A 27,992-nucleotide genomic window follows, 5' to 3' on the forward strand; every position below is an offset into this window, starting at 1 on the left:
ATGCTTTTGTGTTTGTGCATGTGTGACTCATTTTACTATAGGTGATGATTCTCCTCTTTCTGATCTCCTCCCTGGGATCCATCACATGTGCACCAGATCATATCTCCCCACTCTGCAATTTGACTTTGCCCATCTCATTGTCCACCTTGTTCATCAGCTGCAGCTTATGGACATTTACTATATATATATATATATATAAACCTGACAGTATATATAGATATAATCCTTATTCTTATAGAGAGAGTTGTTTTTAGTGAGAGAAAGGTGACATCTTAACCTGAAATGGTGAAAGAGAGGAGATGTCCCTTATATTTTAGACGGGAACAATCCATTGTAAACAGGGTGGGGTTTATTGCTTAAGGTACTTTCAAGACTGAGATCCAATGGAGATGAAAGGGAGTGTGTAAACTTAGAGGATTAGAGCACGTGGCTTATATATAAATTATAATAATCTACAGTTTTGTTTTGAATTTTTCATTCGATTCTTTTTTGCCACAAGATGAGTAATATTAGACATTAAAATTTGTGATAAGATCTGCACTATGCAGTAGTATATCTTTCATGGGATGGTTGAGTGAGACATGAAGGGCTATAATTTCCCCTCAAGATGACTTTAAAAGTATGATGTAACTTCAATAATTCTGCTGTGTCCATGGTGAGGCACTAACTTCTGATGTCACCATCTAGTTGTAACATTCCATATGGCCTAAAAGCAAGCTTTAATTTGTGTGCTGGTATCCAATAAGTCAGTCAGTTTGAGTAGACTTTTTCTGACAAGAATTTTGGGGCAAATCAGATTCCTGGATCGTGGCTGTTGCCGCGTGATTTAGAAATACTCGATACCTTGTTCGGTCAAAATCATTTCAGTAGATATTATGAAAACAGGGAAAAAGGTGTATATGTGGAGCTCTATTTACCACTATGCTGTTCGGCAGCACAGTCCACCCCTTTCTTACTATACCCACTTTGGGACATAGAATTCTCAATGATTTCATAGAATTTGGAATGAGATTTAGAACGATACATAGAATTTTCAAGATGTCAACCAAGTCATGATGGGTGAAAAAGTGAAAAGATCATGGAGAATTTGAAGGCAAATGACATTAGAAACAACAGATGAAATTAGCATGGAAAATACTACATTAGCGATTCTGCAAACCCCATCCCGACTGACGTGGAGTGCAACGTGAGAAATCCTCATCTTGACCACGTCGCATTCCATGTCAATCGAGATGAGGAGTTGGTCTATAAAATCGGTAAATATAGTCTTACTCAATTAGCATATATAACAGTTTAGTTTTTTTCCTTGATTTTTTCATGAATATCAACAAATTAATACCAACAGAAAATTTAGTTCCTTCAATAGAAATTTTTTTGACTGAAATTTTATCTCTTAATGTCAACCATGTCAATAAACAGATTATGACCAGTGGCTTCATGTACCCTTTGGTCCATTTTAAAGATTCATATAGTAGTCTCGCATTGATAGATGTTTACAAAGAATGAAATATGCAATCATCAAAGCATCCCAACAATTGGCATTAACCAAATCACCTTGGATGGATAACATGCATGTTTAAATATTGGGTAGTTTATTATACAGACAAAAACGGCTTAGCTATATGTATCCAGGTTCATAATTCAACACTCAAACCGATTCGGGAAAAAAATTGAAATTTAAAATTCTAAATTGTTTTCACTGATCTCTACCGGAGTAAGTATCGAATGGCAGCGACAGCGTCACCCTTGTGCTCACGTAGGGTTCTCTCAGCCACCTTTTTGTCCAACTGTCCTCAAAATCAAAGTAAAGAAAATATTAGAAGCCTTCGGCAAATGCATAATTTTAAAGAGCTAGAAAGTGGCCAACTGACCTCTAGTTCATTTACAATTATGTCGACATCAGCTGCATTGATCTTGACAGCAGCTAATTCTTTCTCCCTGCAATAATCAAAAGAATAATGTGCTTGAAATAACCCAACTAAAAGCTCAATTGAATTTCATTAAAACAACAAATAACCACTCAAAACCACTAACAAGTCTAGATTTCAATGATACATTAAGAAAATTATGATAACACTCAAAAATATTAGAAAGGTATGAAAGTAACTAGTACTTCATCTCTAGTGCACAACCAAACATTCAAAAACACTTTATTGGTTAAATCATTGAACAATAAATATCTGCATGCACCAATCTCTTGAACACGAAGTTTCAAGTGACAAAGCTTGTTATAGAAAGCATCAGTTTGGCCGTTTGGGTGTGCTGAAGCTCTTTCGAAGCCCTAGTCACCCACTTTGGTCCATCCAAAGGTAACCAATACAACAATAATAATAATCCAAGTTTACTCCTAAACCGTCTCAGATCATTTTATCTCCTTTGATTGCAAACAATCCATAAGAACATCATTTCCTCATATCGGCTTTTGTACATTGTCATTCCTCTTAAGACTTTTTGCATAAGGTCATGACACAATGTACATGCTATTCCTTCAAACTTTCGCCATCACAACAGGCAATGACCCTTTCTAAACAAACTATATACAGTTCAAATAACTACAAAGAAGTAACCACTAAATTACAGTAAATACAATCCCAAAAACTCTTAAATTTCAACGAACTAGTAGCCTTCAAAAACCACATGTATTATTTTATTTTCTTTGCTTGTTTTTCACTTTCCAAATTTGTGCTCCAAAATTCTAACCAATTTAGCCCAATCAGTTATTATCATAACAACTAAACCCTAAGCAATTTAAAATTAAGATACAAGGACTAACCTCAATCTCATAGCATTCAAATCTCCTTCTTTTGAACCAGCAATCGAGGCCATTGCCTGCAACATCAAACAACAATTAATAAACCAAATTATATATAAAAAAGAAAAACTAATATTTCATTTTACAAAATCGTATTATTTATATAATCCAACAAAAAATCATTTTTTATTGAGCTTGTTTACCTCTTGCACACGAGTGGAATTGAGCTGACGATCTTCGACACGGTCAGTGAGCTTATCAAATGCTTTGCTCTGTTGCTGTAAGTCCTTTGAGTCGACGATTCTATCAACCTCTGCTCCATCGGCACCGTCCATTTTTTTTTATTGCTTGATGCTCAAAACCCTACTTTCTGTTTTTGTTCTGCTTCAGTCTAGGGCAGAGTTTTTGTTACTTTCGTTTCTTTAGAGAAGAGAGATGAGTCGGGTGTCTGAATTGTCTAAAAACGCCTTCATTTTGATTCGAATTATCTGGCAACTGGCATGCCCACATGGCCACAAGCATAAACCCGGGTTGGTTGTTGGTTCATTGGATTGGTCCATTAAAAGGATGAATTGTTGGGCTCTGGATCCGAATGAGTTGGGCCTAACTTAGATCAAGATTTGGCCCAAATATGTGGGCTTATAACCAACCCATTAAACCCTCTTTCTTCAAATGAAAAAAAAGTCAAATCTTATTAATTAGTATCATACAGAACTGCTGTACTATTACTCTTTTTTATTATGGCATTATTCATTTTTACTTGTTAAGAATTGGATTTCACTCCCCCTATTTATATCCATTGTGACAGTCACAAGTTCGTAGAATTTGATTGCAACAATCATATCTAATTTCAAAAGCCTATCATCATTAGCTGTATAATTGGTCCCTCCAGGAAAAATGATAAACTAAGTCGACAAAATCTAATTGATAAATGATTATATAAAATCTTACTCTTGTTTACGCTTAAAAAGAAAGAAACCAGCATTAATTGCAAAGCTTTGAAATTTTGTGGGGTGACAGAGAGTAGTTTTGTGATTGAATGATATTGAACGAAACAGTACTAGAAGTAGAAGCTCATAACTCACTGGAGATAATAGGTAGCAGCTGTCTGTACACTGGATTGACGGTGGAGACAGTGGTTACGTTAGTAGTTGAGACTGGGACATCTTCATTAAAATTTCACCGGCCATTTTCAAACTCAGTTGAATTCCGCGACTTTTCAATAAGCAAAGATTAGTACGTTCTCGTCAGAAGAACATGAACGCACGTGTTTGCAACTGCATGCATTAATGATTTTTACAGTTCTTTTCCTATAAATAAGGCTGCTTAACAAAGCTAGCTTACCATCACCAAGCAAGTATTAATCTATTTCTAGTCTCTTTGTGTGTGCATTTTCCTCTTATAGAAAGATGGGGAAACTTTCTAAGAATGTTGGTTTACTATCTGTGATGTTTGTTCTGGTGATTGCGATAGCGGAATGCCGGAAGCTTGAGAAAAATGATTTTTCTGACGGCATTGGTGGTGGTATAGGCGGTGGGGGTGGTGCAGGAGGAGGTGGAGGACTTGGAGGTGGGGGTGGTGCTGGCGGAGGCTTGGGAGGTGGAGCTGGTGGAGGCTTAGGAGGTGGTAAAGGTGGTGGCATTGGGGTTGGGGGTGGTGGTGGTGCCGGTGGAGGTGCTGGCGGTGGCCTTGGAGGCGGTGCAGGTGGAGGTGCTGGGGGTGGCCTTGGAGGTGGAGCTGGGGGAGGAGCTGGAGGTGGCTTAGGAGGAGGTAAAGGTGGTGGAGTTGGAGGAGGAGCTGGTGGGGGTGCTGGAGGTGGCTTAGGAGGAGGAGCTGGTGGGGGTGCTGGAGGTGGCTTAGGAGGAGGCAAAGGTGGTGGAGTTGGAGGAGGAGCTGGTGGGGGTGCTGGAGGTGGCTTAGGAGGAGGAGCTGGTGGGGGTGCTGGAGGTGGCTTAGGAGGAGGTAAAGGTGGTGGATTTGGAGGAGGAGCTGGTGGAGGTGCTGGTGGAGGTGCTGGTGGTGGCTTTGGAGGAGGTAAAGGTGGTGGTGTAGGAGGAGGAGCTGGTGGGGGTGCCGGAGGTGGCTTAGGAGGTGGAGCTGGAGGTGGTGGAGGAGTTGGAGGCGGAGCAGGTGGCGGCTTTGGAGGAGGCAAAGGTGGTGGAGTAGGAATTGGAGGTGTAGGTGGAGGAGCAGGAGGAGGTGGTGGAGCCGGAGGTGGTGGAGGTTTTGGTGGTGGGTTTTGATTATATAATATAACCTAAAGTTTTAGCTAGTAAGCAAGCTTGTATAAAACCATGCTTCTGCATGTGTTAATGTAGGCTTTCGTAGCATATAAATATGCGCGGAGTGGAGTGTTAAAATCTCTATAAGTAACAACTAAAACAAATAAAAGTTATACCTAAATGGTCGTCCACCTTTATTATTAATATATGTGTTTTTATAAAGTTTTAATTTGATTATGGTTAATATTGGCATATGTTAATAAGTAAGTTTTAATTTGATATCACAATACAGGAATTCAGTTTTAACTCTTGAATTGATATATCATGATCTAATATTTGAAGTAATGCATGCATGACAAATATCGATAAGCAAGTGAAGTAATTTTACCAGCCAGTTCTATATATATAGAAAAAGAGAAAAAAAATTCGAATTTTAACAAAGCAAGATCATTACGTAATTTTCACCTTAAGCAAGATCATTACGTATTAATCTTAATTATAGATTGGTATTTGATCTAGAGCCTAAATTTTTGTGTAAAAAAGGCATGTTTGAATTTTTTTCTTCAATTTAAAAATAGTGAGACTACGTCCCATTTACATATCTAAATGTAATAAGGCATGCAGTAGTGGATTCAAGAATTTTTGTTAGGATGAGTCAAAATAAAAAATAATTACATATTAATATTTTTGTTAGGATGAGTCAAAATAAAAAAATTGTACATATTAGAATTTAAAAAAAAAAAAATGAGCGGCCCACCCAAAACTAGGCTGGATATGCCCCTGAAGGCATGCATGAACAATTCGATCATAATTGAGAACATTGATATGGGTATGATTTTACCGGCCAGTTCGTAAACAAAAAGAGATGAAAATTGTTGTGACAAAAATATACACTAATGTTAGCATCACCGATCAGAGTTCAACAAACACTTAAAAATAAGGTAGTATTAGCTGTTAAAAACTCAAATCGTCTCCAAGAGATATTTTATATCAATCATATTATATTTTAAGATAAAGATTAAGGAGTGATTCTCACATGTCAAGACAACTTGTAAAAACACTCATTACATTGACCTCAAATGTATAAATGAACATCTTTCTTCACGAAAAAATGGGCTGGCTGAGTATATGAGAGCTAGACAAATTTGAGCTTTATTATTTTTTCTTTGTAAACAAAGTTTTTTTTCCATTTTTGTATATCTTATAGACAATATCATAAAAGTAGCTAGAGAATAATAAAATAACAGTGGATGTAAGATTCATTTTAAGCATCCGAACCACCAAAAAAATCTCTCTTGTCAATTTTTTATTTATGTTTCATCGAAGATATATCATCTCAGCACTATAAACATATTTCATTAATCATTCACATGTAATTTCTAAGAACAGCTTAACACTTTACACGTGCAATTTGTTGGTGTCAAAATCAAGCATCAACAAAGCGAGATCGTCACATATTCCTCACAAATTCTATGTGCAAGAAGAGAAACTTCAGTTACATGTGCAAGAGCGTTTTCTACTATATTCTTACACTATAAGTAAGCCTCCCACTAATTAAGCTTCCGATTACTCCCTTGGTTAGAGATAACAATGATGAAACTTTGCAAGTATAATGTCGGTGTAGTAGGTATGATGTTTTTATTGGTGATAGGGATAGCGGAATGCTGGAAACTGGAGAAAGTTGAGTCTTCTCAAGGCATTAGCGGTGGTATAGGAGCTGAAAGTGGTGGGGGTGGGTGTTGAGAACCTTGTGGTTACTGCTTCTACCCCCTTGTTTGGCAATGTTACTCTTACTGTTGGCAATATAACATATTTATGTTCTTTAGCATGTTGCTATAGTAGAGTTTTTGTCACGCCCCTCCCGGGTATCCCTATCTTATAGGATCTGGGCACTCTCGATGAGACTCGGGATTCGGGAAGAGGGTGAATAGTTTGAAAATATTTCATAAAAGTCCATTTAAAAAAAAAAAAAAAAAAACATAATCCTTAGGGTTTCACTCTTTTTTGGATGTATAGCTATAGTAGAGTTTTAATTCAAAATTTAAAGATTAGGGTTTTGATCTAAAAGAATAAAAATTTGTTACAAGTCTGATCTTGGTCCAAATTTGTCCAAGTGAAAGGGTAATTTCAAGTCTGGCCAGTCTTAGACAAAAAAAGAACAAAGGCAGAAGACTAACAACAAGAGAATTTGTCGATATAAATCTTTTGATGCTCAAGTCAGATTTATGTTATATGAGATATAAACTCACACTATAATAACTACTTGACTGCAATTAGATTTGTTAAGCAATTAAAATAGAGCTATAAAACAATTCATATTGTCAAATATCTCCTGCCATCTCTTACTTTAAGTGTAAGTATAATTGTAATAAAAAATATTTATTTAATTCATAATTTCACAACTAAATCAGTTTATTGTATTAACTGTCAAAATTATTTAATGTTTCTCTTTTATTTTCAGATCTAGATCGCATATCTCATATATATCCTGTTAAACCAAACAAAACTATTCTTTAATCTTCTTTTAAAGAGCTTTTTAGTAGTTTCTTATTTTTGGTGATTCTATCTTATGTTTATATTTTGAAGAATATTACAAATTACATTATTTAAATATTATAATCTGAAATATAATATTAAAGTATTAGACTATTAGTGCTGTTACCTATCTTTATCTGTCATTTCAGCAAATAAAAAAAATCATGATCAACCAAATAAACCTACACATTATAATCCTCTCTATTTGTTTTCAATCATCAACTTAAAATCTTAAACAATATATAAAAATAAAAGCCTCCTTAATTCTATCTATATTTCTATTTCTATTATCTATATATTATTTTTTTTTCCAAATTTTAGGACCACAAAATAATTATTTAATTATTACAAAATATTGAAATCTAAAAACTTCTCATCCTTTCCTAAAAGTTTTTTTTTTTTTTAATTAAATTGAGGGTGGACGATTTACATACTTTGGATTCGCCCCTGGCTCTTATAATAAGGAGAGGTTGATATCTCTTATACGGAGTGAGAACTCCTTATTTATAATATTTTGAAGGTAATCTAGGATGAAAAATGCTATCCTTACAAAGACAATACAAAGAGAGCTACAAAGTGACATCACTAGGAAGGAAAAAACAAAGAAAAAACGGAAAAAGAGGGAGAGAGAGAGAGAGAAATCATGAAGATGAAGGGTGGAAATTATCTTTGTATGGTCTCTTTGTTTTTGTCTTTGTAAGAGTAGTATAGCTCATCTAGGATATGAGGTAATTCACATATATCGTGACATGTGGCGTCGTATTCTTAATTAAGTAGGTGAAGTAATCTTTATGCTAAGTGGACACGTGGAAAGGTATCCGAGCCGCATTCTTATTGGTGAAGCTCTTTTCATGCAGATAGGGTCTGGCCAGGGCGGCTTCATCTCTTCTCTTGCAAGCTTTGTCCTCTGAATGTGGGCCCACTTTGTAGACACGTGTCTATTTCTCATTCTGCATGCTTTACCATCCAACACTATTTAATGTTTCACCTTTATTTTTAGATCTCGTATATCTCATATCAGTCCCACTATACTTACTCACCATCTTACTAACCATCTTACTATCCTTTATAAATATAACGCATAGTACTGGTACTATACGCATAGTACGGGTACCATGTAAAATTTTAACAAAGGTTGTATGGCAGTTAGTACAAGTGGTGAGTAAGCATAGTGTTTTTCATCTCATATATATCCTGTTAAACCAAACAAAACTATTGTTTAATCTTCTTTTGAAGAATTCTTTAGTAGTTTTTTATTTTTTCTGATTCTTATCTTAAGTTTATATTTTGAAGAATATTATCAACTACATTATTTAAATGGAAAAGCGATAGTAGAAATTATTGAAACTTGAATCAAACAAGGTGTTTATAGTTTTTGGAGTTGACAACTTCATACAAACATATATAAGATATTAAAAGATTTCAGTTTTAAGCAAAATAATGAACATGTATACAAATCTTTCTTAAAACTTTTGAATATGTTACTACTGATAATAACTTCTCTAAATATTATTATACCCTTATTTAAAATAGGAGATGAGAGCTAAAGATAAAAAAAGATGGCGGGCTAAAAGTCACTGCCTAATCCTTTATTCCCAGGGCCATCTCTAGAACATTTATGACCCTAGGCAGGAGTTACTTTGGGGCCCTCTAATAATATAAGTATATATTAAAAAAATTATTTCATTTTTTTTTTTTTTTTTGCCTTTTGAAATGAAAAATCACTAGGAGAGGTGAACAACAATCGACAGGCTAACAATATTAGGTTGGTGGGGGGTTTTGGAGAGTAGATGTTGGAGAAGTGATGGGTGGTGAAATGGGTGATTTCCAATGCCAAGATTGATAAGAAAATGCTTGAGAAGTCAAGGTCCAAAAGGTATCGATGGCCGGCGATTGGCAGAGTAAACAGATAAGGTATGATAAGGGTTTTGGTGAGAGGGCTGAGGGGAGGAAGATGGTGGTGTCGGGGAAGGTCAACAATGTCGGGTACATGCCAAAAAGGTTGGAAATGGCTGTCGTGTGGTGGAGTTGGGTTGCGAGATTCACCATAAATTAGTCAAATCGAGGGCTATCAAGGTTGGGAAATGATAAAATGATGATTTCGGTCGATTTTGGTGAGAAAATCGACCGGAACCAAAATTGACCGAAATCAACTCCAAACCACTGGTGGCAGAAGAGGACTGGAGATGATTTATGTGAATGTCAAATTTTGAGATTGAATTGGGGTGAGTTATTTGAGATATGTAAATGACTATTTTCGTCTTCCATTGTTAAAAGAGATTCAATGTGTTAATTTAGGGGTATAAACTAGAATATATAAAACTAGAGGTATAAACTTGCTATTTTGTTAAACTTTGGGTGGGAATATATGTAAAAAGTTTATAATAAATTTGGCCTTTTATGGCTTTTGTTTAAATAAGAAATTATAAACCATTTTCATTTTTGTAAGATATTCAAAAAAAAGAAAAAAAATTATAAAAAATTTGGGCCCCCATTTTTTTGGGGCCCTAGGCAGGTGCCTCACCTGCCTACCCTTTAAGCCGGCCCTGTTTATTCCTTTTGTTCAAATTAACCCTACCCAATCCTACTAATACAAAACCGGACATTAAATGCTTTCATGTATGGTCTATAATCTTTCGGCCTAATTATGGACTCAATTGTTAAAAAACTTAAGTGTTGTGCCTACTTCCTTGACGGTCAGATCGTGCCACGCGTCTCGACCAAGATGTGTCAAAGGATGATGGCATGGATTCTCCCACGTGTCGTCTCATCAGCGCTTATATATCTTCTCTCAATATGATTACTGTCAAAAGCATAGGTTAAGTTGCCGTTAGCAAGGCCTGACCTGTCACAAGTATGGGGATTACTGACTTAGATCCTAATTAAGGGGGTTATGCGTGTAAGTAACTCCGTAACACCCACTCTCAACCACTGTTAGACGAGCCAAGTATAAAAGGAGCCCACAACCTCCATTCCAAGGGAGTCCAGTATTAGTAAAGTTCAAGAGAAAAATATATTGATCTTTTTAAAGAGAGTTTAGAGAGAATAGGTCGCGAGAGCCTTCATTTGTCTCGCGATCTTCCCTTTGTAACCTCATTCGACCTTGTAATACACCGCAATAATAACATAACAGTGGATGTAGGTTTGGTTTTCATGCTACCGAACCACAATAAAATCTCTTTTATTCTTTACTTTATTACGTCATTTTAGTGATCTTGCTGGTTATCAGTAACCACGGGCACATCTTGCTCGGTCCCTTCCAAGGCTGGCTAGCTGGCTAGGTATCTCTAGTTGGTATGAAATATCGCATCAACATTAAGTAAAACTAATACTTAAATTGAACTTATATATATAGTATCAATATAAGAATGCATCACAAAAATATATATCTTAGCTAATAAAATCCCATTAAAACCCACCTAAATTTAGCTCTCGTCTATTACTAAAAATCAACAATACCATAAACCAATATTGTATACCTAAATTTAGTTTTCGATACGAATTAAATGAGAACTCGAACCTTGACTGGTTTGGTAATTAATATTGTTCGTTGGGTAATCAAGCCATCTTAGAAAAGTAATAGAATGATCCTGCGGCTGTGTTAGGCACGAATCTAAAAGCTGCTTGGCATACATAGCAAGTTAGCGTTAGGTTATCCTTGTTTACAAAATTTGTAGTGGGGACGTGATTTAAATTAGGCCACAAATTTTTACTACTCTGTGAGTTCTCGTCTTAAAATTAACTATATATAAAGCGCATGCATGTGCTATCTCTAGTGTCCTGGTACATTGTTGGTGAATGGTGATGGAGAGACTCAAATCATTCAGGTACGTTTCCCAAGTCTTGACAATCTACTTAGTTGTAGGTACTTGTTCAGGAAAAAGTGTTCCAGCAATTTTCGTTTTTGGAGATTCGTTGGCTGATGCAGGAAACAACTTCTATATTAAAACAATAGCAAAGCCAGTTAGTCCGAATGGGATTGATTTTGGTACTACAGGTCCATCAGGACGTTATACGAATAATAGAACATTTTTTGACTTGATAGGCAAGTTTTTATTTATTTTTTTGTGTCCTTCATTTTACTTTTGACTTGGACACTCAGAAGTTGAGAGCTTGTTTTTTGTAATTTTGTTCCGTCCAGGAGAAGAATTGGGTTTTGAAAACTTGACTCCTCCTTACATGGCTCCAACAACAGTTGGAGACATGATTCTAAAGGGTGTTAATTATGCTTCTTCTGGAGCAGGACTATTAAATGAAACCGGAGCGTTCTTTGTAATATTTCTACTCAATTTAATAGAGTTCTTTGTTTACTACAATCATGGTGTTTTTGTTGAAATATTATCAATATGCGGATTTATACAGGGTGATCTTATCAATTTCGATATGCAAATCTCTTACTTCGAAAAAACTAGGCAAGATATTATATCCAGAATCGGTGAACAAGCAGCTAAAAGTCTTCTTACACAATCTCTATACTTTCTTGCGATTGGCTTAAATGATATACTGAATTTCAAGGCTAACACTTTAGGAAAGAACTTGTCTCCAGATGCTTACACCGACAATGTCATTTCAAGATTCAGATTTCAGCTCACAGTAAAATTTCCTTTCACACATGAGAACAGTAATTGTTATAACCCAAGCCTAATTAATCAATTCGCAACACAAACAAACACAATCAAGATTCAAGATAAAAAACACACACAAAATTAAGGCACGAATTTACCGTGGTTCGTCTATCCAATCTTGGATAGACTACATCCACATTGAGCTCCAAAATATGGATACTCACAACACTAAAAGAATATCCAACGATTACAAGAAGACAACCATACAAATCTGCAAAAACAGATCAACACTTAACCTAGGCCTATTCGCTCAAGAATCTCTCAATAATCTGCAAGAAACAGAAGACAAAACCAGCCTTAAGAAGGAAACGCAACCCTCTTTCTAATCTACCCAGATTATACCCAGAAAAACCCAGCAAATACTCAACCCTAGTTGCTCTCTAATTTTTCTCTCATGAACCCTAACCTTTCAGATTAACAAAAGATGCGGCAGTTCACATCATTGTTGCTTCTTTTATATATGCCCATATCAGCAAATATCAACCCTTGGATCTGTCTTGATTTGACGGCTAGAATTCCTTCAATGAACTTAAATGAAACGACCCCGTTTTGGCTTCACATTATTTTTCAGTCTCCACCTAGAAGGCAACTTTCTTCCTTTGATTTATTTCCCTTCTTCTTTTCCATTGCTGGACTCTTTTTTAGTGCAGTAGGTTATCCTATATTTCTTCTCAGCTCTGAGAGAAAGTGTTTATCTGATGTGAAGCAAGTTCAAGCAGTGCTTGAACTTGGCTGTGGTCACCACTTTGGTTCCCATATCCGTTGGATTCTCTTCAGTAGGCACCTTTAAAAGATTAATTTCTCCCTTTGCAATCAGGTCTCTGACGAAGTGATGCCTGACATCCACATGTTTTGTTCGTTCGTGATACACTGTGTTCTTACTCAAATGGATTGCACTCTGAGTGTCAGAGTAAACAGTTGCTGTGCCATTCAACAGATCAGCTTCTTTCAGAATCCCTTGCAACCATGTTGCTTCCTTGAATGCATCTGAAACTACTACGTACTCTGCTTCAGTAGTGGAAAGTGCAACCACATGTTGCAACTGTGCTTTCCAGCTAACACAGTTGCCTCCCAGTGTAAAGTATTAAGCAGTTGTGGACTTCCTGGAGTCTCGATCACCTTCAAAATCTGCATCTACATACCCAACCAGATCAAGTGATGCATATCTTTTACAAAAAATTAAACCAATCTGAATAGTGCCATTAATGTATCTCATTAACCATTTTAAAGCATTCCAATGTTCATTTCCAGGATTTGACATGAACCTGCTTAATAGTGATATTGCATATGCTAAATCAGGTCAGGTGGATATCATGGAATACATTACAGAACCTATGACATTAGAATAAGAGACATTCTCCATTTTTAGCCTATTTGAATCTGTTTTTGGGGATTGTGACTTACTAAGTATGAAATGGTTTGCTAAGGGCATTGTCACTGCTTTGGATTCATTCATACCAAAATTTAAGACCAGTTTCTGTAAGTATGAGGATTGATGGAGTTTAAGGGTATTTGCACTTCTATCTCTATCAATCATCATTCATAGTATTTTCTTTGCCTTCCCTAAGTCCTTCATATCAAATTCAGTATTTAATTTGGCCTTTAAAGCATTAATATGAGACATGGACTTAGTAATTATTAACATGTCATCTACATATAGCAGAAGATAGGTTGGCATGTTATTCATACAGGCAAAATAGAAACAGTTATCATACATGCTTCTAGTGAATCCATTTCCTATTATGAATGCATCAAACCTCTTGTACCATTGTCTAGGGGACTGTTTAAGTCTATACAGAGATTTATTCAGTGAACATACATAATCAGACAGTTTTTTATCCTTAAAACCTATAGGTTGACTCATGAATATTTTCTCATCCAACTCACCATGCAAGAAAGCGGTTTTAACATCCAGTTGTTCTATCTCTAAGTCATATTGAACAACAATTGCTAGCATGATTCTAATAGTTTTAAATTTAACTACTGGAGAAAATATTTTAGTGAAATCAATACCTGCCCTCTGAGTGTAGCCCTTAGCCACTAACCTTGCTTTGAATCTTGGTGGGTCAGATTCATTTATCCCTTCTTTCAGTTTGTACAACCATCTGCACTCCACCAACTTCTGATTCTTTGGCTTTGGAACTAGTGTCTAGGTTTTGTTTGAGTGCAATGACTCCATCTCTTCCTCCATAGCAGCCACCTATTCTTTTCTATCCCTTGAACTCATTGCCTCATCATAAGTGTTGGGTTCTGATCGATGTATCTCTGAACCAGCCAGAATTATTGTATAGATCAGGTCAGCATAGTTGTACCTTGCAAGAGGTCTGATCTCCCTCCTGACTCTGTCTCTGGCTAATTGATATTGGGCCAGATTACCATGCTGATCCACTTCAGCATTGTTAGTAGGGTGATCTTCATCCTTCTGCTCTTGATTTTGCTGTGGTTGATCTTCAAGTGGATCAGTCTCATCTGTTTAGATGTATTGATCAGGATTAGTTTCAGGTTCCACCTCAAACTGAGTTGTCCCAGTTTGTCTAGAAGTTTCAGACTCTTCTTGTGAGCTACCTGCACTATTAGTACCAGATTTGCAAGGAAAAACGGTTTCATTGAAAATCATATCCCTACTAACAATTACCCTAACCCCTGGGGCAGCCCTTTCCCATAGCCTATAATCCTTAGTTCCCTCTTGATATCCCAAAAGGACACACTTAAGAGATCTTGGCTCTAACTTTCCATCTCTGGTATTTGCATATGCATCACATCCAAAGACTCTTAGGGGTTCAAGAGATGGTCTCCTCCCAGACCACTTTTCTTCAGGGCACTTAAAGTCTATTGAGCTAGAAGGGCCGGCTCTTATTTATAAGATAGGCTGCTGTACCTAGTGCTTCCCCCCAAAAGGTTTTTGGTAGACCAGCTATGAATAAGAGACATCTAACCCTCTTTAGAAGGGTTCTATTCATTCTCTCAACAACCCCATTCTGTTGAAGGATTCCCCTAACTGTCCTATGCCTCAAAATTCCCTCTTCTACACAGTGAGAGTCAAACTCCAGATTACAGAATTCCAAGCCATTGTCTGTCCTAAAGGTTTTCACCTTCCTATTAACTTGGTTTTCAACCAGGTTTTTCTAGCCTTTAAACTTAGTTAAGGCTTCATCTTTGGACCTAAGTAGGTACACCCATACCTTTTTGCTATAATCATCCATAATGGAGAGGAAATAGCAATTCCCTCCATGTGTTCTAACCCTTTCAGGACCCCAAAGATCTGCATGTACAAATCCAACCCTTTTTCAGCCAGATGAGTTCCCTTTTGGAAACTCATTCTGTGCTATTTTCCCAACACACAAACTTCACAGAAAGTTAATTCAGATATGGATTCCTTACCAAAATAGCCTTGTTGGCTTAACACTATCATACCTTTTTGGCCTATGTGGCCAAGTCTCAAATGTCATTTCTCTGTAGCAGTCAGATTAGTAGATGATAAAGCAGAATTTATAGTGAATGCACAATGTTGATCACACAGAATGTACAGCCCATTTTGTTTGACCCCTTCAAGCAAAATTTCATTATTCTTATACACAACTATGAACCCTTTTTCTGCCTTATAACTACATCCAGCTTCATCCAAAGTTCCTAATGAAATCAGGTTTCTTTTAAGGTCAGCTATATACCTTACTCTAGTTAACATTATGACTTTACCATTATTTAACCTAATGGTTATGTTTCCTATGCCTTGAACCTTACAAGAATTATTATTACCCATGAAAACAGTTTCTAACTCTCCTTTCCTAAAGTTCTGGAACCATTGGATGTTTGGGCTCATATGAAAGGTGCATCCCGAATCTAGAACCCATTCCTTACTACTAGCTTGGTTTGAGACAGTGAGGGCTTCTGAAATTTCAATGCCGGTGCTAGTGCTAGCTAAATTACTCTCTGTATTATGCTATTTTTGTTTCTTTATCCAATCATAGCAATTATTCTTAAGGTGGCCTGGTTCATTACAATGAAAACACTTTCTAGTTTCTCCCTTAGACTTGTTATTATTCCCTTTTTTCTTAGTCTTAGGGTTCATGTGTTGTTGGAAATTCTTGTTACTATCCCTTCCTAATTGTCCAGGATCTGTCCTACTTTTGACAAACAAGTTATTCCCATTCATTTTTTGTATTTTCAACTCTAATTCCCTAGATTTCAGGCCAGCTATAATCAGGTCAACATTGGGAACTGTCCTAGTGTATTGTAAAGCATTTTTCACCACTAAGTACTCATTAGGCAATGAATTTAACAGTATCATTGCCAAACTAGAATCTCCTAACTCCTGATCTGTACCTTTCTACACTAATTTCATCTTAAGAAACTCATCAAGGTTTTCTTCTATAGACTTAGTAACATCCATTTTATAAGAGAATAAAACTCCTTTAAGAAATGCTAAGTTTGGTGCAGACTGTAAGGAATAAAGGGATTCGAGTTTACCCCAGAGTGTGAGTGGTGTTTCCATGCCATCTACCTTACGCAGGACTGCATCGGACAGATTCATTATGATTAGATTATAGGCTTCCTCATCCACTTCAGCCTTCTTTTTCAGTTTCTCTTCAGACCACTTGGTGGTATCTTTTTCCAGAGCAAGCCCTACCTTATTATGTAAAAGGAGGGCCTTCATCTTCTTTTTTCATGTATTAAAATCGATCTTCCCATTGTATTGGAAGATCTCCATACGAGTAGTGCTCATTGTATTGTAATGACAGGGCAGGACAGTCTAAGGAGTACGTGGCGTTGTTATACCAGAGGTTGCCAAGTACTGCGAAGCAGTTTTTAAGGCAGTTACTGGTGTTTCAGTCGAAACACTCTTAAACTTTATCAAACAAGACGAAAGTGACAAGACTACTACAGCTCGTAGACAATACCAAGATTTCTCCCCTGACTCGTGTTTGTGACTCAGACGAACCAATTCGACCATATTCAAGGATGATTCGAAACCCTAAAGCTCTATAAGCCTTTAATCTGAAAAACCTCCAAATCCTGACAAAACCCTAATTTCGATTTTGCACGAATTTCGTCGATCCTTTGTGTTTGTGACCTAATCTCACGAATTAGTTCCAAGACTCAGCAAGATTCGAAGTCCTAATGATCTAGGAACCTTTAAATCGACAAACCCCCAAACTGACAAACCCTAATGTTCGAATTCGTCAAGAATTAAACGATTTCTAAACCTAAATACCCTTTAGAACTTTGGTTCTGATACCACTGTTATAACCCAAGCCTAATTAATCAATTCGCAACACAAACAAACACAATCAATATTCAAGATAAAAAACACACACACACAAAATCAAGGCACGAATTTACCGTGGTTCGTCTATCCAATCTTGGATAGACTACCTCCACGTTGAGCTCCAAAATACGGATACTCACAACACTAAAAGAATATCCAACGATTACAAGAAGACAACCATACAAATTTGCCAAAACAGATCAACACTCAACCTAGGCCTATTCGCTCAAGAATCTCTTAATAATCTGCAAGAAACAGAGGACAAAACCAGCCTCAAGAAGGAAACGCAACCCTCTTTCTAATCTACTCAGATTATACCCAGAAAAACCTAGCAAATACGCAACCCTAGTTGCTCTCTAATTTTTCTCTCACGAACCCTAACCTTTCAGATTAACAAAAGATGTGGCAGTTCACATCACTATTGCTTCTTTTATATATGCCCATATCAACAAATATCAACCCTTGGATCTATCTTGATCTGACGGCTAGAATTCCTTCAATGAACTTAAATGAAACGACCCCGTTTTGGCTTCACATTATTTTTCAGTAATATTTCGTTTCGGATTCTTAGTTGGTATGATTAAAATCTCTTGTAATTTTTATTTTCTCTTGTGGGCAGAGACTCTATAATTTAGATGCCAGAAAGATTATAGCCGCAAACGTTGGTGCAGCTGGTTGTATACCTCATACAAGAGATATAAATCCTCCTACGAATGAGTGTATTGCTTCCGTGAATGAAGATGGCCAGTTATATAACAATAAACTGAAAGCACTGCTCGCTGAGCTTACCTTAAGTAATACAGAATCAAAATATGTTTATGCTGATGCTTATGCTATTTTTGAAGATATTTTTCGAAATTATGCATCATATGGTGAGTGTAATATATGTTATCTTCATATATTATATTATTCACATTGATCGGATCATATAAATCTCTTTGGTTCTCAGGGTTTGATATAGCAGATTATGCCTGCTGCCACATTGCGGGAACCCACGGCGGCTTATTCCCATGTCTTACTGGAGCTCAAGTTTGTGACGATCGAAGCAAGTATGTGTCTTGGGATGCATTACATCCCTCTTATGCTGCAAATATAATTGCAGCCAAGCATTTAATGGATGGTGGCTCAAATTTTATCTCGCCGTTGAATATTCGCCAGCTTGTGATGGGATGAACGAATGGGAATTGCTGAATGGCATAAGTAGTTATGCACTGCTGTAATTTCAGAGAATTCCCTCGTCAGGATAATTTCTTTCAAGCATGTTTTTGTTTGTATAATTTATTTCAGAGGATTCTAGTAAGACAAAGGCCAAAGGGTCTTATCAAGTAATAATTCCTTCACAATAATTTGAGACATGTTTCACTTATTATGGCAATGCTAATCCTAGATTTTCCTTTCACATGATTTTGCCTCTCTTACATAAACATATGGTAATTGAAGAAAGCTAGATCGCCAATTTCACTTACTATCCCTAAATATATAGTATGCGTAAATATAAAAAAGTAAAAAGTCAATGTTCATGGATCAAAATGCCAGAAGTAGATATTCTAATTAACTAATTTTGGGTCAATTCCCACTTACAGACATGCCAAAGGTTATTATTATATCCATATTTTGCACAGGTAGCTTGACAATTCGGAAGGTACTGCCAAGTTTTCTGTAGCATAAATACTTGAGCTTAAATTATAATACCATGAACCAACTTAATTAAATTAACACATAAGAATGTTTGACACCACGCTCGGTCTGTGTCTTGAATTTTTTTTCATCAATTCTTGGATCATTCCTTGCTAACAATGATCTTCAAAGCCATGCTGGAAGCCAATTCTTTCCATCTACAAAATCGACTGACATCATGTGCTCTGCTTCCTGTTCAGTTAGCTGTTTCGACCAAGGAACACGGTTAAATGTATCAGCTCCAGGTCCATGACATTTGTACTCCGCCTGGAATAGATTACTGTAGCCATTTCAAAAAAACCAATATGTTAGAACAAAATTAATCCTTGAAGTGTAATTTAAAGAAAAATGCTAGCCTTACTCACTCCCTTTACTCACTTCTCTTACTCATTTTTGTTAAAATCACATATAATACCCTTACTATATTTATGATATCTTTACTATGCTTTATATTTACAAAAGTGAGTAAGAGTAGCATTACTCAATTTAAATGACTTGTCAACAATGTACTTTTTCTTTAGCATCAATTTTCAGGAAAAAAAACTATAAATTCTTACTCTGTACTGCCAGCATAGCTCCAATTGGTCCAACCATGGGGTGTTATGGTCTTAGACAAGTAGGTCTTGGCAAATAAGACCCTGGAAAAGGAACCTTTGGCTCTTCCCAAATATACATCACCAATACCATACACCTTCCCTTTAACAAACACAAACCCAGCATTATCTTCTGCTGATTCCCTATTTTGAGCTACGATTGATCCGAGAATCTTAACTCTCTTATCTGCAATTACAAAAATCTCGCAGTTCTGCAATATCCACAGTTGATACATGGAAATTAGTTTTGTGTATGTTCAACCTATTTTGTTATCCGAAAATGAAATATAACTTGACCACTTACATGGAACATGGACCTGCCACGGCCAAATATGAAATCAATTGAGCCCTGGATGTAGCAGTCGTCATAGTAATGCCTGCCTTTGTAATCAAAGAGAGTGTTGTGAGTACTGTAAAATGCACAATGATAGAAAGCATTCATGTCTGCACCCACAAATGCTGCCACTGACTGGTTCTGTGAGGTAAAAGCAACCCCAGTAGGAGCCTCATTCTGTGTTCAAACCAAAAAAAAAAAAAAAAAAAATTAGCTTCCCCTATCGGACGACGGGTTAAGCTCAAATTTCCCAGACAAACAAGCTCTTTTACATTGTAAAAATGGAACACAATATTATCGTATATATAAACAAATTTAAACAGGGCTTATACCATTGATTCCTTACATAATAATGATACCAAAAGGAGGTTAGATAATTATGAATAATCTTTATCAAATGGACTTGTAAAGAAAATATTTTCAAATAGTAAATCCAAAAATTGAAATGAGAAAAACACGTACCTTAAAGCTAATACCAAAAGCAACGAAGTGGGGAGCTTCGACAGAAAATGTGGCAGAGGCCCTATTGTCAGCAGAGCTTTGGGACCAGACAATGGCTGTCTTTCCTTTCCCGTTCCCTCTCAGGAATATGTAAGGCTTGTCTTCTGGTATGTGCACCTTTTCTCTACCACCCAAAATTGAGAACATAAATTTTACTTTACAATTTAATATAACCTTAAAATATCATCTGCAGAATCTTGGATTATTCTGGAAAATCTCAGGATATGGCAGGGAAGATTAATTACCTGTAAACCCCTTTCCTTACATGGATAATGATCCACTCGCCATTGCCTGGAGGAACAGCATCAATGGCTTCCTGGACAGAGGTGAAATCGCCATCGCCATTGATGTCAACCTTAATTGTGCGGTTGGTTTGAATTTTGCTTGTCAGCAGCGGAGAATCTAAGACTGTTGGCGGACCTGGGGCTTCGGCATCGTCTATGCTATAGACATGACCCGAAAAACAAGTGACAATGACGAGAATTGCTGCAAAGGCAATATGAATCACTCTATGGAATGTTGAAGGAGGTCTAGGGGAGGAAGGCATGTCCGAGGTGGGACTATATTATATATATATAATTTATTTATTTAATGTTTATTGGGTACCTAGAATTCTAAGGCTTATATGATCATGTGATAGATTCCTGGTTTTATATAGAGGGATTTACACAAGTTATTTAAGGTATTGGTTTGTTTGAAAGTTAAAATTGGATGTTACTAGATTGGAGCCGAAAGTTAGTTACAAAAACTCTCTATTTTGGAGGGCTTCCAACAGATTTTATGTGAGGCTCATATGTTTTGTTTTGTTTTTTAAGTCTGTAGCTGTTACAATAACACCCATGACCATGATTTTAGATATAAGGACACACCCTTTTACCCTTTCGGAGCAATCCCTTTTTAGAAACCAATTTCCTGGTATACCAAATGTTCACTAAATTTAGTTACTTTTAAATATTTGTTGTTGGTTAGGAAGAGGCTAAAAAATGTTGAGAAAATGTCAACAGTTCAGAATTTGTAGGAGTTTGATTTGATATACTGGTTTGGCAATTCCACCCATATTTCAAGCCCTTTATTCACATCTCTGGCTTGAACTCAATGAATATTTTTTTGGGGTAAACCCGGTGATTGTCTCTCACGGGACCAGTGATTAACGGACTTGTCATCCGGCCACAATGGTTCTCATTGCAGGAGAGAATTTTTCAACATTGGCGGTCGAATCCTCCAAATTCTTCTGTAATTAAGTTTGTTTTTAAATTGTATGGGTCAAAACATAAAGAATAATGACCTGAAACACACAATTAAACATGCAAAGAATAATGACCTGAAACACACAATTAAACATGCAAAGAAATGAACATGTAAACACCATAATTGTATAAAGATGAAAGGATTTACGAACAGAAGGAGCAGAACCCCTTAGAGGCCAATACCCGGGACAAAACCATCAGGCAAGGCAAAACAAAAAACAGAAGAAAAAACAATCCTCTGAACCACAGGACACTCCCTACACAAACCCTTAGGGGGCTATACAAAAAGAGCCAAGGGCAGCCACAAAAAAACAGGTTGAAGCCTCTAGAACAAGGAAAAAATTCCCAGATCTGTCAACAGGCAAAATGTACACAATAATACTACCATCAGTTCCTTCCATATCTCTAAGCACAGCTCCACGCCATTGAACAGCAAAACAAGTACTGAAGATTATGGATGGGAGCATGTTGAAACAGTGATAATTTGCTGGAAATTTGGTTGGAAATTCAGTTTGTTTTTGTTACACCTAAAAATATAAGGGCTGACGTCAGGACCCTTTAGCCCGCAAAAGTCAGACCATTGGAACAGGCACCGTTTGCGTCTGTCAGGGTAGTGGGTGCACGTCAGGCTAGTCAGGAGGCTGTGGCGCTCCCACGTGTCCAATCCCTGCTCTAAATCGCGCAAATTACTTTGGAAGGTGGGTAATGTGACATAAAGAACGATTTGCACGGATAATCCCACCAACTCGCAGATTTAGTGATGATTGCCTCAAGGCATCTTACTATAAATTAGGAATTCATCTCTCATTAAAGGGATTCGCACCTTTTTCACTCGATTAATTACTCTTTCTCTCTTTTCTCAGCAATCAATATCTTGTAATATCATTGTAACGTCAGTCAGCTAATAGCGACCTGACTCCTATCATCAATATAAGCATCAGTGGACGTAGGATTTGCTACCTTAGCATCCGAACCACTTTAAAAATTGTCTTTATTGCATTTACTATCCCTCATCCATTAATTTCACATGTGATTTTGGGGCTCCCTGCACCATTTTGCACGTGCGTTTCGTTGGTGCAAAATCCAGCATCAACAGTTTGGCGCTAGAAGGAGGGCCTGATTTAGTGTTCATCCTTCATCAGGAGAGTCTCCAACCCACTGGTTCTACAACAACGAATGGCCCGCCAACCAGAAATGAGCAAACCAACTAGGGTACTCAAGGGTCCCCCCAAGTTCAAGGGGATACCTCTTCCAAAAAACCTTCGGCCTCGTAGAATGCTGCGGGAGATATCTCATCAAGCTCACAGCTTGACCCCGCTATAAGAAGCTACCTGGAGAGGTTTGACAATACTCTCCAGCCGGTTAACCAAAGGTTGGACCGTTTGGACCAAGGCGCACCATCCAAGTCAGCCGCGGCGGTACAACCGCCAAAAACGCCTGCAGGTCGCGCGAAAGCGCGGCAAAGGAAAATAGCCCGTGCCACGAGCGCTGCAGCACGAAGGTGAAAGGGTAAGCAAGTGGCAAAAAGCAAGCCCACGGGCTCCAAAGGGCTAGCAAACACCGACCGCGTCCCAAGCAGAATACCAGTCTCGCTGAGACTCGGTGAAAAGACGCAGCATGAGCTGTCCCACGCCACGTCGCAGGTACATACCCATAAGAGTGCTGGACGAGTCGATTCTTATCACCGTCAGCAAGCCAATCTTGGTCGCCACCGTGCGAGAGGGTCTCACACTTCGCGGGGCGGTTCTTACCATCGCGAAGGTCATGAGAATACCCCGCACCTCTCATCGCCATCGCATGCCTCTAGTCAGCATGTGTCGAGAGTGGCTAGGACCTCCAGCCGAGGCGAAGAAGAGCCTGACCTCCGGGCATTCCTCAATCGTAACCACGAGAATCGAACTCGCGTGGGTGAAAGCAACCCCCAAGCGGCCCTGCTATCGCAAATCGAAGAGCTGCAGCAAGCTCTAGATAAGCTAAGGGCCCAGCATAACGAGCAGGGACAGGTCGCATCTGCATCCCCCTTCTCTCCCGAGGTGTTAGCCGCTCCACTCCCGCCAGGATTCAGGATGTCTGACATGCAGACATTTGATGGAAACTCTGATCCGCAAGATCATCTGTACGAATTTAACGACCTGATGGAGCTTCACCAGATCTCAGACTTGGCAAAATGCCGCTGTCTGGCAGTAACATTGACCTCCCATGCCAAACGATGGTTCAGGTCGCTCCCAGTAGGGTCGGTCAGTTTGTGGCCTCAGATGAGCGAGCCGTTCCTCAAGCATTTTCAAGCAAACCGAAAGTTTTCAATGCCTTTGAGCTACCTTAGCAACATAAGACAAGAAAGGGATGAATCACTCCAGTCTTACATTGACCGTTTCCACAGGGAACTCAACAAGGTGGCTCATACCCCCAAGAGTCTGTTCGGACTCTCATTATAGCCGGGGTTCGCCCGCAGACCGACCTGTGGAAGGAACTACAAGCTGAGGACGATGTCTCCCTCACTGGATTCTACAACCTTGCGGAGAAGTACCTCCGAATAGAAAATTCATTGGCAGCACTACGCCGTCGTGACCCCGGCGCATCAAGCAGTATATCTGGTCGGGGGGAAAGTAGAAAAGCTGATTGCAGAGGGGACTCTGACAATCAACGAAAAGGGAAGAAACCCCGCTACGAGCACAAGAAGTCCTATGCTCTGTTCCTCGTCGCGATCGCGACATGGCTCATTATACTCCACTGAACATGTCCATATCAACCATTCTTGATAAATTCGAGGAGGCCAGTCTGCTCGGTGAACCAGAGCCCATGAAAACTCCCGCGACAGCCAGAAATAATAAAAAATACTATCGCTTTCATCGAGACAACGGGCATCACATAGATGAGTGCCGAGCTCTAAAGCAAGCGATCGAAGAGCTCATCATGAAAGGGCACTTCAAGGAGTCCATTGATGACTCCGCTCCTGCAAAAGAGAAGAACCAAGAGGAACAAGGAAGAAAGTGTCGTGATCACCATAGGTATAGCAGCGTTAACATAATCTTTGGAGGACCGCACCTCGCAGGAAACATGCGAGGCGCACAGGAAAGGTACGCTCGCGAAGCCTATCACGACCCGATCAGGGTGATGAGCACATCGCAGCGACCACAAAAGGCTCAAAAGAAGGAGCCGATTGCCTTCTATGAGAAGGAGGCAGCTCGTTTGCACCATCCTCACGACGATGCCCTCATGATCACCCCCCTAATAGGATGCCATAATGTCCGCAGAATGCTCGTGGACAATGGAAGCACTGTGAACATCCTGTTCCAGACCGCTTTCGAAAGAATGAACTTGGACGAGGCCGACCTGAAGCCCGCTTTGATCCCTCTTTACGGCTTTACAGGGGTCCACCTGATCCCCAAAGGAATGATCCAGCTCCCAGTCACGCTCGAGATACAATCAAATTCCAATGTATGGGTCGGACGAGGAGCATACGTCCTTTATTACAGACCGAGGGCTGTATTGTTACAAAGTTATGCCTTTCAGCCTCAAGAATGCTGGCGCGACCTACCAACGATTGGTTAACCGAATGTTCTCCGACCAGATTGGAAGAACAATGGAGGTTTATGTGGACAACATGCTAGTCAAATCCCAGGTCGCCTCAGAGCACATTGCACATCTCGCTGAGATGTTTAACATCCTCCGACTATATAAGATGAAGCTGAATCCTCTCAAGTGTTCATTCGGAGTATCACTGGGGAAGTTCCTGGGGTACATGGTTAATCAACGGGGGATAGAAATGAACCCCGAGAAGATTCAAGCTCTGCTCGACATAGAGAGCCCGACCAGTAAAAAGCAGGTCATGTGCCTTAACGGGCGAATAGCGACACTTAGTCGCTTCATATCAAGATTAACATATCGATGCTTGCTATTCTTCAATGTCCTAAAAGCCAGCAAGAGGTTCGAATGGACACCCGAGTGCGAATAGGCGTTTCAAAGCATAAAAGAACACCTCGGGAAACCACCTCTCATGTCCAAGCCTTTTCTGCAAGAAATCCTACTTCTGTACCTGTCCGTTTCTAAGTTTGCGGCCAGTGTAGCTCTGATTCGGGAAGAGGAAAAGGCACAATGGCCAGTGTACTATTTGAGCAAGCGACTGACAGATGTCGAAATGCAGTATCCAGAAATGGAGCGATTAGCCTATGCCCCGCTGATCGCCTCCAGAAAGCTGCGACCTTACTTCCACGCCCATACAATCCATGTGATGATGAATTACCCATTCAGGAAAGTCCTTCAAAAGCCAGAGGCATCTGGTAAATTACTTAAATGGGCCATGGAATTAAGTCAGTTCGATCTCAAGTATTAGCTGAGGTCGACCATAAAAGGCCAGGCAGTTGCTGACTTCATCTCAGAATTTTCCTATCTTCCGAGCGAGCAACAGCCTAGCGAAGCCATTCAGGAAGATATTCAAAACCTGTCGACCTGGAGCCTCTACATCAACGGGTCATCGAATAGAAAAAGGGTCGGTGCCGGTCTCCTTTTCTTGAGCCCCAAAGGGGCTTGCATTCATGACATTCTTCAGTTTGGATTTAAAGCGACCAACAACGAGGCTGAGTATGAAGCTCTGCTCGCCGAGTTGCGGTTGGCTAGAGAAATGGGCGCAACCGCGATCAGTGTATACAGCGATTCCATGCTGGTCGTCAACCAAATTTTGGGGGAATATCAAGCCAAGGAAGAGAACATGGTCCGTTATCTGAAAGAAGTCAAGGCCGCACTCGAGCCGTTTAAACATTATAAAATCACGCAGATTCCCAGAGACAACAACTCTGTGGCAAACGCCCTGGCAAGGATAGCCTCGTCGTTGGACTCAGAGGCACCAGAAAGCATTCCTGTTCGGCTCGTCAAAACCCCAAGTATCAGCCCGATCGAACAGGTTGTGAATGCGACTCATTCTGATTCCTGGATGACTCCCATTTTTCTGTACCTCAAGAATGGGATCTTGTCAGACGACAAGGTCGAGGCAAGGGTCCTGTGAACAAGATCCACTCGCTATACCCTCATCGGGGACTAGCTGTATAGGAGAGGATTTAGTGCCCCTCTCCTTCGATGTGTAACTAGCAAAGAAGCGGAGTACATTATGAGGGAAATTCAAGAAGGGATCTACGGTAATCACACCGCCGCGCAATCTCTTGCAAACAAGGTTGTTCGTCAAGGGTACTATTGGTCCCGAATTCAAGACGACGCTCACGACTTTGTCAAGAGATGCGATAAGTATCAGCGGTTCGCGAGCATACCGCGAGCTCCCTCCCACAAACTGATAACTATGACTAGCCCCTGGCCTTTTTTCATGTGGGAGATCGATCTCATTGGCCCCTTGCCGGTTGGAAGAGGGGGAGTCAAATATGCTGTGGTCGCGGTAGATTACTTCACCAAGTGGGTAGAAGCTGAACCGCTAGCTGCGATCATGACCAGAAAGCTGAAGGACTTCGTTTTCAGGAATATTGTGTCCCGTTTTGGAATCTCTCATACCCTCATTTCAGATAATGGAAAACAGTTCGACAATAAGGAATTCAAATAGTTTTGTGACGAGCTAGGCATCCATAAGAAATTTGCCTCTATGGCGAGACCGCAAGCAAATGGCCAAGTTGAAGCTGTCAACAAAACCATCAAGCACACTCTGAAGGCAAAGCTTGGCGCAACTAAGGGGAATTGGGCCGACGACCTCCCCGAAGTCCTATGGGCATACCGAATAACTCTAAGGACCTCCACCTCAGAAACACCCTTTTCGCTGGCGTACGGGTGTGAAGCAATGATTCCCGTCGAGGTAAGAACTGGTTCGCTTTGGAAAGACTTGTATAAGGAGATAGATAACGAAGCACTCATAAGGGCGAGCCTGGACCTTATTGAAGAGCATCGCAGCAAAGCTTTGCTAAGGATAGCAGCCTATCAGCAACGAGCGAAGAAGTTCTTTGATTCAAAGGTCTGGCGAAGAGACTTCCAAGTCGGCGACCTGGTGTTAAAAGAAGTTCTCCTCAGAATTAGAGAGCCAAGCGCGGGAGTTTTAGGGCCGAACTGGGAAGATCCTTCTCGCATTGATAAAGTAATCAGACCGGGGACTTATCATCTCAAAAGGCTAAACGGTTCCAAGGTACCTCAGGCCTGGAATGCTGAACATCTTCGGCTATACTACCAGTAACTCCGAACTCAACTTTCCTTGTAAATTAATTTCTGATTTTTTGTAAGTTATTTCTTTGTAAAGTTTTTATCTTGAGC

The 27,992-nt window shown here is 39.1% G+C and overlaps 5 protein-coding genes across 5 annotated transcripts; 3 read left to right on the forward strand and 2 right to left on the reverse strand.

Annotated features, from left to right (window-relative positions):
• Positions 1 to 1,463: 1,463 nt before the first annotated feature.
• Positions 1,464 to 3,214, reverse strand: LOC116115779 (huntingtin-interacting protein K). Its single transcript, XM_031401913.1, has 4 exons — positions 2,956 to 3,214; positions 2,774 to 2,829; positions 1,872 to 1,938; positions 1,464 to 1,787 (listed from the first exon to the last, which is right to left on the reverse strand). The coding sequence occupies exons 1-4, from the start codon at positions 3,085 to 3,087 to the stop codon at positions 1,707 to 1,709; spliced, it is 336 nt and encodes a 111-aa protein (XP_031257773.1). The 5' UTR covers positions 3,088 to 3,214; the 3' UTR covers positions 1,464 to 1,706.
• An 895-nt stretch (positions 3,215 to 4,109) lies between these two features.
• On the forward strand, positions 4,110 to 4,995 carry LOC116115783 (glycine-rich cell wall structural protein-like). Its single transcript, XM_031401916.1, has 2 exons — positions 4,110 to 4,663; positions 4,700 to 4,995. Exons 1-2 carry the CDS (start codon positions 4,162 to 4,164, stop codon positions 4,993 to 4,995), a joined length of 798 nt encoding a protein of 265 aa, XP_031257776.1. The 5' UTR covers positions 4,110 to 4,161.
• Positions 4,996 to 11,313: 6,318 nt separating this feature from the next.
• Positions 11,314 to 12,815, forward strand: LOC116115766 (GDSL esterase/lipase At4g16230-like). The gene is made up of 4 exons (XM_031401898.1): positions 11,314 to 11,554; positions 11,651 to 11,781; positions 11,872 to 12,102; positions 12,810 to 12,815. The coding sequence occupies exons 1-4, from the start codon at positions 11,314 to 11,316 to the stop codon at positions 12,813 to 12,815; spliced, it is 609 nt and encodes a 202-aa protein (XP_031257758.1).
• A 3,738-nt stretch (positions 12,816 to 16,553) lies between these two features.
• LOC116115767 (GDSL esterase/lipase At4g16230-like) lies at positions 16,554 to 18,573 on the forward strand. The gene is made up of 3 exons (XM_031401899.1): positions 16,554 to 16,574; positions 18,020 to 18,272; positions 18,350 to 18,573. The coding sequence occupies exons 1-3, from the start codon at positions 16,554 to 16,556 to the stop codon at positions 18,571 to 18,573; spliced, it is 498 nt and encodes a 165-aa protein (XP_031257759.1).
• A 630-nt stretch (positions 18,574 to 19,203) lies between these two features.
• Positions 19,204 to 21,052, reverse strand: LOC116115768 (probable pectinesterase 67). The gene is made up of 5 exons (XM_031401901.1): positions 20,751 to 21,052; positions 20,467 to 20,629; positions 19,975 to 20,181; positions 19,635 to 19,882; positions 19,204 to 19,357 (listed from the first exon to the last, which is right to left on the reverse strand). The coding sequence occupies exons 1-5, from the start codon at positions 21,050 to 21,052 to the stop codon at positions 19,204 to 19,206; spliced, it is 1,074 nt and encodes a 357-aa protein (XP_031257761.1).
• Positions 21,053 to 27,992: the final 6,940 nt, after the last annotated feature.

Source organism: Pistacia vera, unplaced genomic scaffold (genome assembly GCF_008641045.1).
Source record: "Pistacia vera cultivar Batoury unplaced genomic scaffold, PisVer_v2 Contig753, whole genome shotgun sequence".
NCBI lineage: Eukaryota > Viridiplantae > Streptophyta > Magnoliopsida > Sapindales > Anacardiaceae > Pistacia > Pistacia vera.